Genomic DNA, 12,906 nt, shown 5'->3' with positions numbered 1-12,906 from the left:
AAAAAAGAAGGGAATAAAGGGGAAATTTGGAGGGAAGGGGTAAGGGGGAAAGAGGAAAGGAAAGAGAGTTGAGAAGGAGAAAGGCTAGGGAGTGAGGAAAGGAGAGAGAGGTAAGAATGAGAGACTAGGAAGTGAGGAAAGGAGCGAGAGGTGAGAAGGAGAAAGGCTAGGGAGTGAGGAAAGGAGACAGAGGTGAGAAGGAGAAAGGCTAGGGAGTGAGGAAATGAGAGAGAGGTGAGAATGAGAAAGGCTAGGGAGTGAGGAAAGGAGCGAGAGGTGAGAAGGAGAAAGGCTAGGGAGTGAGGAAAGGAGAGAGAGGTGAGAAGGAGAAAGGCTAGGGAGTGAGGAAATGAGAGAGAGGTGAGAATGAGAAAGGCTAGGGAGTGAGGAAATGAGAGAGAGATGTGAGAAGGAGAAAGGCTAGGAAGTTAGAAAAGGGGGATGAGGGTTGAGGTGGATGAGAGAGGTAAGAGAGGAAATACCAACATACCACAGTATGGGTGGACAGGGGCACTGATATGGACTAACAAGCTCTCTCCTTCTCTTCCTCACTAACATACAGAAGGCTACAACTTTAATACAAATATTTACTGTCTAAGCAAATTCCAATTGTACCATCATGTATGAGCCTTTCAAAAACAAGGATTTAAATGTAATAATCCTTCGCATAACACATTCTTGGGTTCTCTTACCCGTGTAGTATAAGGGTGTGTGTCTGTCTTACCCGTGTGGTATAATGGTGTGTGTCTGTCTTACCCATGTGGTATAATGGTGTTTGTCTGTCTTACCCGTGTGGTATAAGGGTGTGTGTCTGTCTTACCCGTGTGGTATAATGGTGTGTGCCTGTCTTACCCATGTGGTATAATGGTGTGTGTCTGTCTTACCCGTGTGGTATAATGGTGTGTGTCTGTCTTACCCGTGTGGTATAAGGGTGTGTGTCTGTCTTACCCATGTGGTATAAGGGTGTGTGTCTGTCTTACCTGTGTGGTATAATGGTGTGTGTCTGTCTTATCCGTGTGGTATAATGGTGTGTGTCTGTCTTACCTGTGTGGTATAATGGTGTGTGTCTGTCTTAGCCGTGTGGTATAATGGTGTGTGTCTGTCTTACCCATGTGGTATAATGGTGTGTGTCTGTCTTACCCGTGTGGTATAATGGTGTGTGTCTGTCTTACCCATGTGGTATAATGGTGTGTGTCTGTCTTACCCGTGTGGTATAATGGTGTGTGTCTGTCTTACCCGTGTGTTATAATGGTGTGTGTCTGTCTTACCTGTGTGGTGTATGCTGCCTCAGGGTCGTCCTCCAGTACTCGTGACAGGCCGAAGTCAGACACCTTACACACCAGGTTGCTGTTGACCAAGATGTTGCGTGCGGCCAGGTCTCGGTGAACGTAGCTCATGTCAGACAGGTACTTCATGCCCGACGCAATGCCCCGCAGCATGCCCACCAGCTGGATCACTGTGAACTGACCGTCTTGTTTCTATTGGAAAGAGGGAGAGGGAGAGACAGAGAGAAAGAAGGGTGGGAGAGAAATGGAGAGAGAGAGAGAGAGATGTTCGCTGTTGTATGTTCTGTCGGTGTTGTCACCATCACCCCAGCAACAATTTACCCTTGGGGAACAATAAAGTTTATTGAATTGGCTTGAATTTCATTGAACACACATATGCACATTGTGTTACCACCACAGCAGTCCTGCTCTGTGAATAACACCCCCAGCCTGACTCTATCTCATAAATCCTTCTCCACAGTTCCTCTACTAATATACAGCAGGCTGTATCACTGAGAACAGATCACCACTGTTACCACTCTCATTACCGCAATACAGATACAGTTCTCTTTAAGTGGAGCCCAATCCCCTCCACGATAATCTGGCTAAATGATGATGAAAACTGACAGGGAAGAGAAAGAAGACTGCTCTCTCAAACACACACACACACACACACACACACACACACACACACACACACACACACACACATGCGTTGGCGATGTTTGATCTGGGTAGTGAGCATAATGACTGTCATAAAAAGCCAATATAATTCTGAGATCAGTTTTATGGGTAATAGGCTAAACACAGAGTTACATTGCTTTCATTAGACCCCAGATCAATGAAGAAGCACTGGTCACAAAAACAATGCATCTCTCTCTCTCTCTCTCTCTTTCATTCTATTTCACTTTCACCCCTCTCCCTCTCTCTTTCATTCTATTTCACCCCTCTCTCCCTCTCTTTCTTATTGTCTCTCTCACCCCATTTCTTTCTCCTCCCTCTGTCTCCCTCCCTTCCACTCTCCAACCCCCACTCCCCCCTTCTCTCTCAAATCCCTTACTGGAAGTGCTATAAGGAGATTGTTAAAGGAGGAAGTCTGTGGGTTAGAGAGACAGAGCAATCAATCAGCATTTCACAAAACAAGACCTAATTAACTTGCTCCACAGCTGCTGAAACACCGGTAGAGGAGATACACTACCAGTCCATTGTTTTACAACACCTACTCATCAAAGGGTTTTTCATTATTTTGACTATTTTCAACATTGTAGAATTATAATGAAGGCAACAAAACTATAAAAGAATACATGAAATCATGTAGTAACCAAAAAAAGTGTTAAACAAATCAAAATATATTTTATATTTGAGATTCTTCAAAGTAGCCACCCTTTGCCTTAATGACAGCTTTGCACACTCTTGGCATTCTCTCAACCAGCTTGAAGGATTTGCCACGTTGGCTGCTTTTCCTTCACTCTGCGGTCCGACTCATCACAAACCATCTCAATTTGGTTGAGGTCAGGTGATTGTGGAAGTCAGGTCATCTGATGCAGCACTCCATCACTCTCCTTCTTGGTAAAATAGCCCTTACACTGCCTGGAGGCGTGTAAGACACGGCGGTTGGAACCAAAAATCTCCAATTTGGACTTCAGACCGAAGGACAAATTTCCACCGGTCTAATGTCCATTGCTCATGTTTCTTGGCCCATACAAGTCTCTTCTTCTTATTGGTGTTCTTTTAGTAGTGGTTTCTTTGCAGCAATTGGACCATGAAGGCCTGATTCACACAGTCTCCTCTGAACAGTTGATGTTGAGATGTGTCTGTTACTTGAACTCTTTGGAGCATTTATTTGGGCTGCAATTTCTGAGTTTGGTAACTCTAATGAACTTATCCTCTGCAGCAGAGGTAACTCTGGGTCTTCCTTTCCTGTGGCGGTCCTCATGAGAGCCAGATTCATCATAGCGCTTGATGGTTTTTGCGACTGCGCTTGAAGAAACGTTAAAAGTTCTTGAAATGTTCCGTATTGACTGCCGTCATGTCTTAAAGTAATGATGGACTGTCATTTCTCTTTGCTTATTTGAGCTGCTCTTGCCATAATATGGACTTGGTGTTTTACCAAATAGGGCTATCTTCTGTATACCCCCCACCATGTCACAACACAAATGATTTGCTCAAAGGCATTAAGAAGGACAGAAACTTAACTTTTAAGAAGGCACACCTGTTAATTGACATGCATTCCAGGTGACTACCTCATGAAGCTGGTTGAGAGAATGCCACTGGTGTGCAAAGCTGTCATCAAGTCAAAGAGCGGCTATTTGAAGAATCTTAAATATAAAATATATTTTGATTTGTTTTCCACTTTTCTGGTTACTACATGATTCCCTGCGTGTTATTTCATAGTTTTGATGTCTTCACTATTATTCTACAATGGAGAAAGTAGTAAAAATAAAGAAAAACCCTTGAATGAGTAGGTGTTCTAAAACTTTTGACCGGTAGTGTAGATGGATATTGCTCTGAGAATGAGAGAGAACTGGTGTGTATGTGTGTGTCTGTGTGCGTGCTTGTGTGTATGCATGCCTTTGTGTGTGTATGTGTGTGCATGTGTGTATTGTGTGTTTGTGGTAGAACAGGAGATGACGTGGGTGGATATTGCTGTGAGATAACGTAAGCTAGCTATAACAGGATTACGGTCTAGTGGATGGATATAGGAGTGGGGAGGTGGACATAACACTCAGGGTTATCTGCTGGTTCAGCTATATATACCAAGGGCAACTCTAAACATTATTGATGGGTGGGTTTGTGAGTGAATCTGTCCTCCACAGATGTTATTGTGAAATCCTTCAGTAGGAGTGAGGCCAGTGGGGTTGAGTGGTGTTCTGTCAGAACTGAAAAGACTGAATGAGGAACTAGTAGTTTCTCTACAATCACTTTCTATTACTTTCCATCCCTGTTTCAATCAGGAGAGATCTTCAAACACTATGGAGCAGCACAAGCTTCAGACTGTCTTAATATACAGGCAGAATGACTAAGTGGGTAGAGAGAGAGAGTGTGAGTGAGTGAGTGAGTGAGTGAGTGTGGAACAAACTCAATAAATTCAATAAAAATGTATTTATAAAGCACTTTTTAGATCAGCTGAAGTCAAAGTGCTTATTCGGAAACCCAGTCTAAAACCCCAACTAACCTTGAGAAAGGTATCTAGGGATCCATTCTCCATAAATTCTGTGATGATCATCACTGGCTTACCTGAGAAGAGAAAGAACAACACATTACATTAATGCACAGAACACAATACATATATACTGGCTAATCTGAGGACACAGAACAACACAGAACACAATACATATCTACTGGTTTATCTGAGGACACAGAACAATACAGAACAACACAGAACACAATACATATGCAGTGGGACAAAAAAGTATTTAGTCAGCCACCAATTGTGCAAGTTCTCCCACTTAAAAAGATGAGAGAGGCCTGTAATTTTCATCATAGGTACACTTCAACTATGACAGACAAAGTGAGAGAGAAAAAATCCAGAAAATCACATTTTAGGAATTTTAATGAATTTATTTGCAAATTATGGTGGAAAATAAGTATTTGGTCATTAACAAAAGTTTATCTCAATACTTTGTTATATACCCTTTGTTGGCAATGACAGAGGTCAAACGTTTTCTGTAAGGTTTTCACACACTGTTGCTGGTATTTTGGCCCATTCCTCCATGCAGATCTCCTCTAGAGCAGTGATGTTTTGGGGCTGTTGCTGGGCAACACGGACTTTCAACTCCCTCCAAAGATTTTCTATGGGGTTGAGATCTGGAGACTGGCTAGGCCACTCCAGGACCTTGGAATGCTTCCTACGAAGCCACTCCTTCGTTGCCCGGGCGGTGTGTTTGGGATCATTGTCATGCTGAAAGACCCAGCCACATTTCATCTTCAATGCCCTTGCTGATGGAAGGAGGTTTTCACTCAAAATCTCATGATACATGGCCCCAATAATTCTTTCCTTTACACGGATCAGTCGTCCTGGTCCCTTTGCAGAAAAACAGCCCCAAAGCATGATGTTTCCACCCCCATGCTTCACAGTAGGTATGGTGTTCTTTGGATGAAACTCAGCATTCTTTGTCCTCCAAACACGACAAGTTGAGTTTTTACCAAAAAGTTATATTTTGGTTTCATCTGACCATATGACATTCTCCCAATCTTCTTCTGGATCATCCAAATGCTCTCTAGCAAACTTCAGACGGGCCTGGACATGTATTGGCTTAAGCAGGGGGACACGTCTGGCACTGCAGGATTTGAGTCCCTGGCGGCTTAGTGTGTTACTGATGGTAGGCTTTGTTACTTTGGTCTCAGCTCTCTGCAGGTCATTCACTAGGTCCCCCCGTGTGGTTCTGGGATTTTTGCTCACCGTTCTTGTGATAATTTTGACCCCATGGGGTGAGATCTTGCGTGGAGCCCCAGATCGAGGGAGATTATCAGTGGTCTTGTAGGTCTTCCATTTCCTAATAATTGCTCCCACAGTTGATTTCTTCAAACCATGCTGCTTACCTATTGCAGATTCACATTTCCCAGCCTGGTGCAGGTCTACAATTTTGTTTCTGGTGTCCTTTGACAGCTCTTTGGTCTTGGCCATAGTGGAGTTTGGAGTGTGACTGTTTGAGGTTGTGGACAGGTGTCTTTTATACTGATAACAAGTTCAAACAGGTGCCATTAATACAGGTAACGAGTGGAGGGCAGAGGAGCCTCTTAAAGAAGAAGTTACAGGTCTGTGAGAGCCAGAAATCTTGCTTGTTTGTAGGTAACCAAATACTTATTTTCCACCATAATTTGCAAATAAATTCATTAAAAATCCTACAATGTGATTTTCTGGATTTTTTTTCTCATTTTGTCTGTCGTAGTTGAAGTGTACCTATGATGAAAATTACAGGCCTCTCTAAATACTTTTTTGCCCCACTGTGTACTGGCTTATCTGAGGACACAGAACAATAGAGAACACAAAACATATATACTGGCTTATCTGAGGACACAGAACAACACATAACACAATACATATATACTGGCTTATCTGAGGACACAGAACAATACAGAACACAAATACTGGCTTATCTGAGGACACAGAACAATACAGAACAACACAGAACACAAAACATATATACTGGCTTATCTGAGGACACAGAAAAATACAGAACAACACAGAACACAATACATACATACTGGCTTATCTGAGGACACAAAAAAATAAAGAACAACACAGAACAGAACAACATTCCACATAGATGGGAAGAGAGGAAAGACAGGAGAAGTAAATAGTCACAGTGGAGACCAATCTCATTTAGTCTTTCTCCCTCTCTCCCACCTATCTCCCCTCCCTCTCTCTCCCTCCTCTCTCCCTCTCTCTCCCTCCTCTCTCCCTCTCTCTCTCTCTCTGGGGTACATCATGGCATGTCATCATCATTCACAGTGACAGCTTCTAATCAGGGCCTTCCATAAACACCAGAAGATAATTACTGTGGGCCAATCCACAAGGGTGTGTGTGTGTGTGTGTGTGTGTGTGTGTGTGTGTCTGTGTGCAGAGGGCTGTCTCTTGAGATCTCATGAATACTGATCAGCCTTTTGGGCTAGGGTGGGGGGGGGGGGGGGGGGTATTGAACACCTGTGTGTGTTGAGGGAAGGGGGTAAACAGTGTGATTGATTGACAGGTCTGATTCCCCGCCCGGCTCCTGGTGGCTTACAAATGATTAACAAAGTGCCCGCACTGGCCCGCACAGTAGTCCCTGTTTCCTTACATGGCCCCCCACAGACGACACCTCCTATAGCCAGAGAAGGGAATGTGGTTCCAATCACACACACACACACACACACACACACACACACACACACACACACACACACACACACACACACACACACACACACACATACACACACACACACACTGTGTGTGGTACAGTTTGTAAACACAGCCAATACTACCATACTACAGTGTCAATGGTGATGAATAGGCCACATTTCTCCAATCAGAGATGCTGTGAAGAACCGGGCAGAGATAAGAAGGTAGGAGAAGGAGGGAGATGGAAGGAGAGGGAGGAAAGGAGGAGAGAGGAGTTGGAGGGAGATGGGAGGAGGAGATGGAGGGAGATGGGATTCGAGAGAGAGAGAGAGAGAGGGAGGAAAGGACGGGAGGAGGAAGTGGCTTGAACAAGGAAGGTGAGAGATGGGGAAGAAAGAGGAGGAGATGTGGGGGAGGTGTGAGACAGGGTAAGAGAAGTGAGGAAAGACAGGTGAAGATTGAAAGAGGAGGGAGAAGGGTGAGATTGGGGTGAGAGTGGAGAGGGTATGGGGGAGAATATGGTTGTCAGGGGAGAAGGGCAGGGGAGAGAAATACAGAATAAAATAAGTGAGAGGTAGGTGAGGATGGAGAGGGGGAGGAGGGAGAGGGGAGGAGGGAGAAGAGGAAGACAGGGGGAAGGAGAGGGGGAGGAAGGGGAAGGAGAGGAGGGCGAGAGGAGGGAGAGGGAAGGAGGGAGAGGGGAGGTGGAAGAGGGGGTGGAGGGAGGGGGGAGATGGGTTGTCAGGGGAGGTCAGTAACATCACTGGGAGCCCTACAGCTCTATACTGGGTAAAGACGGTGATACATCACCGTAAATGAAATCACTATCTCACTGAGATAAATGGCACACAAAAAACACACACACTGATAAATGCCTATCCTCACCCCCAGCAGAGGAAAATCCAATTCCCTTTCACTTTGATCCGTTAGACTAATGTGGCTGTCAAACGGGACACTGCCACCAGAGACTAGGCCAGAGGGTGTGTGTGTATCGATTGCAGGACGAGCCTCTGATTTTGAGGCTGTCCTGCAGAGAAGTGTGTCATGTGACTGCTCTATCGAAAGGGACAGATGAAAGGCGCTGTGGGATTGATCCGTACCAAAATAGAGGTCTGACAGCTAACAGCCCGTCCCCCTTACCTAACAGATAGACAGACACGTGTGTGTATGTGTGAGATTGACAGACGAGCGGCCGGCAGGCAGGCAGGCAGGCAGGCAGGCAGGCAGGCAGGCAGGCAGGCAGGCAGGCAGGCAGGCAGACAGACAGACAGACAGACAGACAGACAGACAGACAGACAGACAGACAGACAGACAGACAGACAGACAGACAGACAGACAGACAGACAGACAGACAGACAGACAGACAGACAGACAACTGTGATACAACTGGGGAGCTCAAGGTTTGAGGAAAATACAAGAAAGAATGTTCTTGAATAAAGGTGTGTGTGCAAAAGCAAAGAGCTTCCCTAACTACAAATATAATGGGATGAGTGTTTCATTGTGGTTCCCAGCTCTGACCGCTGTGAAACCCTTGAGAAAACTTCACTGTTCAGTTGACGAGTCCAGTCCTTCATTCATTATCCTATTGGTCTATAATTCCTCTGCTTTCTGAAGTCTTCATCTGGACTCCTGCCATGGAGAATTAGCATGACAAGATCCCAGGGAGTTAACACCAAACCACACACACACTCCCCTCTGTCTGTCTATCTCTCCCTCCCTCTGTCACTCTGATCCCCTACAATAGACCCCATTGACCACGTCTTGAGACTGAATCGCATGCCAGACACGCACATAAAGCCCTCCTCCAAACACACACGGTCAGGTTGCCACATTTTACCTCTCTCTGTTGGAGTATCAACCCTGTGGAGTATCGCCTCTCTGCTGTGTTAAATGAAGCCCTGTTCTTAAGACCCTACAGAAACACATTCCCTTCAGCCAAAATAAAGAGACATTCATTAAGATGCGTAAAGATAGAGACACTTCAAACCAACAGAATGAAGGAATACCACTCGGTCGAAGATAAGTTGTGTGTAGCCCCATTATCTCATAAATTAGCTGTTTTCAAGGCTTTCAACTTTAATATCTTCTAAAGAGCCAAGGTTGTCTGATTGCTTCTGGGGTCGATGTGTACGTCCAGTTTCTAACTCAGAGCGGTAATAGTAGCTTTTGTAACAGAGCCAGTAAACAAGCACCTGACAGAAACAAAGAGCTCTGACGATCAGGACTATATGATGGCACTCAGGAGTGATGGGATAACACTGCAGCACTGGTAAAGAAATGGTATGTGTGTGTGAGGGCGGCAAGTAGCCTAGCAGTTAAGAGTGTTGGGCGGGTAACCAAAAGGTCACTGGTTCAAGTCCCCGAGATGACTAGGTGAAAAATCTGCTGCTGTGCACTTGAGCATGGATAAGTGTGCACTGGATAAGTGTGTCTGCAAAATGAACAAAATTCTGTGTGTATTTGTGTGGTGTGACTGGGAAAGAGAGGTGCTCTCTATTTGCATGTGCTGAAGAATGTTTAAATATGTGTAGGCTGATGTTTGTATCTGTGTGTGTGATGCTCAGTGTCCAGCCCAGTTTATTTGCAGTGAGCAGAATTGCAGATTGCCTATTGATCTTCTGCCTGGTGTGAGAGCAACAGAGTGTAAAATGGATCCAGGAGTTTGTGTTTTTAACAGCACTTCATTAACACATGCTTTTAATGAGAGAACTGGCCTCCTATCGCCTCAGTCAACCTCGTACACCACAGTGCTGATCTGTCCACTGTGTAAGTGTTCTAGCTTGAGAAACAACATGGAATGTTAACTGGAGATTGTTAACTGCATATTGATTCAGATAGAGGGGTTTTAACTAAAATATTACTACTATGTGTGAGAGCATATGGATCTCTTCGTACGGCTGGAGGAGCATAAAGTGAGAGACAGAAACACATCAAATCTCCAATAAATTCACCACACAAAGAGTGTTTAAACTAACATTATTCTCCACACAAAGGAGAGCCTCCAAATGCATAACTACTTTACCCAAATACAGGATAACAGATTAGGGGAGAGAATAGAGCAGGCCTTAACCAGGTGCTGAGAGAGAACGTATTAGATAGATAGCCGGCAGATGAGATGACGAGGTGTACCTAATTGTAGGATTTCCAGATGAGCCGATTGCCGCAGCGATTATGTGAGGCTTATAAAGAAAGGATACATAGATAAAAGGACAGATGGAGAGAGATAGGGAGAGCACATGCAGCACTTTTCCAATTCGCGGAGAAAAGGTCAATTCCCTCTCTCGTTCTCTTTGTGTGCGGCGATCTCATTTCCATAACAATGGCAGCAATCACAGAAAGACATGCAGGCTCTCATTAGAATACCAGGATATCAGGGTAGAAGGCTCTCATTAGAATACCAGGATATAAGCCTCTCATTAGAATACCAGGACAGAAGGCTCTCATTAGAATACCAGGATAGATGCTCTCATTAGAATACCAGGACAGAAGGCTCTCATTAGAATACCAGGATAGAAGGCTCTCATTAGAATACCAGGATAGAAGGCTCTCATTAGAATACCAGGACAGAAGGCTCTCATTAGAATACCCGGACAGAAGGCTCTCATTAGAATACCAGGACAGCGAGATGGAAGGCTCTCATTAGAATACCAGGACAGCAGGACAGAAGGCTCTCATTAGAATACCAGGACAGCGGGATAGAAGGCTCTCATTAGAATACCAGGGCAGCAGGATAGAAGGCTCTCATTAGAATACCAGGACAGCAGGACAGAAGGCTCTCATTAGAATACCAGGACAGCAGGATAAAAGGCCCCCAATAGAATACCAGAACAGCAGGATAGAAGGCTCTCATTAGAATACCAGGACAGCAGGACAGAAGGTTCTCATTAGAATACCAGGACAGCAGGCTCTCATTAGAATACCAGGACAGAAGGCTCTCACACATACACATCTACACACAGGGACACAAACACACACACTCAAACTCACATACAGTGAGCTTCAAAATGATTGGGACAGTGACACATTTCTGTTGTTTTGGCTCTGTGCTCCATCACTTTGGATTTGTAATGATACAATGACAATGACTATAGCTTTAATTTGAGGGTATTTTCATCCATATCAGGTGAACCGTTGAGAATTTACTAAACTTTTTGTATATAGTCCCCCCATCTTTGGTGACCAAAAGTATTAAGCCAAATTCACCTGTATGAGTATCAAAGTAGTCAAAATGGTTGTATTTGGTTCCATATTAATAGCACGCAATGACCACATCAAGCTTGTGATGCATTTGCTGTTTGTTTTTGTTGTGTTCCAGATTATTTTGTGCCCGATAGAAATGAATGGTAAATGACGTACTGTGTCATTTTGGAGTTTTATTGTAAATAAGAATATAATATGTTTAAGAAGAATTCTACATTCATGTGGATGACCATCTCTACGTATAATCCTGAATGAATCGTAAATAAAGATGAGTGAGAAAGTTATGTGTGTGTGTGTGTGTGTTTGTCGTGTGTCAGTGTGTGCGTGTCTGTGTGTCTCCAACCCAATGTGTGTGTGTGTCTGTGTGTGTGTGTGTCTGGATGTGTGTGTGTGTCTGTGTGTGCGTGTTTGTGTGTCTGTGTCTGTGTGTCTGTGTGTGTGTGTGTGTGTCTGGACGTGTGTGTGTGTCTGTGTGTCTGTCTGGATGTGTGTGTGTCTGTGTCTGTGTGTGTGTGTCTGTGTGTGCGTGTTTGCGTGTCTGTGTGTGTCTGAGTCTGTGTGTGCGTGCCTGTGTGTGCGTGTCTGTCTCTGTGTGTGTGTGTGTCTGTGTCTGTGTGTGTGTTTGTGTGTCTGTCTGTGTGTGTGTGTTTCTGTGTGTGTCTGTGTGTTCGTGTTTGTGTGTTTGTGTGTCTGTGTGTGCGTGTCTGTGTGTCTGTGTGTGTAGTGTGTGTGTCTGTGTGTGCGTGTCTGTTGGTGTGTGTCTGTGTCTGTGTGTGTCTGTGTCTGTGTCTGTGTGTGTCAGTGTATGTGTGTCTGTGTGTCTGTGTGTGTGTGTGTGTGTGTGTGTGTGTGTGTGTGTGTGTGTGTGTGTGTGTGTGTGTGTGTGTGTGTGTGTGTGTGTGTGTGTGTGTGTGTGTGTGTGTGTGCTTGGTTTATGTTTCACAGTGCATTAAAATGCTACTTCTGAGAGAAAAGAGCAGCAATTACCAACCTGTGCCTGTGGAATGAAAAGCAATTCTGATTTATTCTGCTAATAGTTCTACAAACCACTCCAACCCAGCCAAGCAAAGGTCAAAATTATCATCTCTAATTAGAGAGAGAGAGAGATATAAAATAAAAATGATTAAGAAATGCAGAGTGATTTTCAGCTTTCATTTGCACGTTACTGAATATTCATGAAGATAAAAAACACATCCAATTAACTCGGTGAATTATTAATATTCATGATGGGGTTATGCATATGCATTCGTTATTTTGTTGTGAGACCTACAGTGCTTTCAGAAAGTATTCACACCCCTTGACTTTTTCCACATTTTCTTGTGTTACCGCATGAACATTAAAAGGATTACAGTCTGTTTTTTCTCTCAATGGCCTTCACACAATTCCCCACCATGTGAAAGTGGAATTATGCTTTTCAACATTTGTACAAATTAATAAAACATTTAAAGCTGAAATGTCTTCAGGATTCAACACATTTGTTATGCCAATCCTAAATAAGTTCTAGAGTAAAAATGTACTTAACAAGTCACATAATAACTTGCATGGACTGTTTAACATTATTTTTTAAAGACTACCTCATCTCTGTAGCCCACACATACAATAATCTGTAAGGTCCCA

At 44.0% G+C, this 12,906-nt stretch overlaps 1 protein-coding gene across 2 annotated transcripts in view; it reads right to left on the bottom strand.

Annotated features, from left to right (window-relative positions):
- The window catches only part of LOC110530656 (ephrin type-A receptor 3), a 200,992-nt gene that overhangs the window by 15,329 nt on the left and 172,757 nt on the right, over nt 1–12,906 (bottom strand). For both annotated transcript variants that reach the window (XM_036986284.2, XM_036986283.2), the window contains exons 14-15: nt 4,441–4,502; nt 1,269–1,478 (exon numbers count right to left, since the gene is read on the bottom strand). In XM_036986284.2, the coding sequence (XP_036842179.2) occupies nt 1,269–1,478; nt 4,441–4,502 (272 nt within the window). The remainder of the gene's footprint in view (nt 1–1,268; nt 1,479–4,440; nt 4,503–12,906) is intronic.

Source organism: Oncorhynchus mykiss, chromosome 8 (assembly GCF_057628025.1).
Source record: "Oncorhynchus mykiss isolate SJ-2025 chromosome 8, ASM5762802v1, whole genome shotgun sequence".
NCBI lineage: Eukaryota > Metazoa > Chordata > Actinopteri > Salmoniformes > Salmonidae > Oncorhynchus > Oncorhynchus mykiss.
This window is presented reverse-complemented; position numbering and strand designations above follow the sequence as displayed.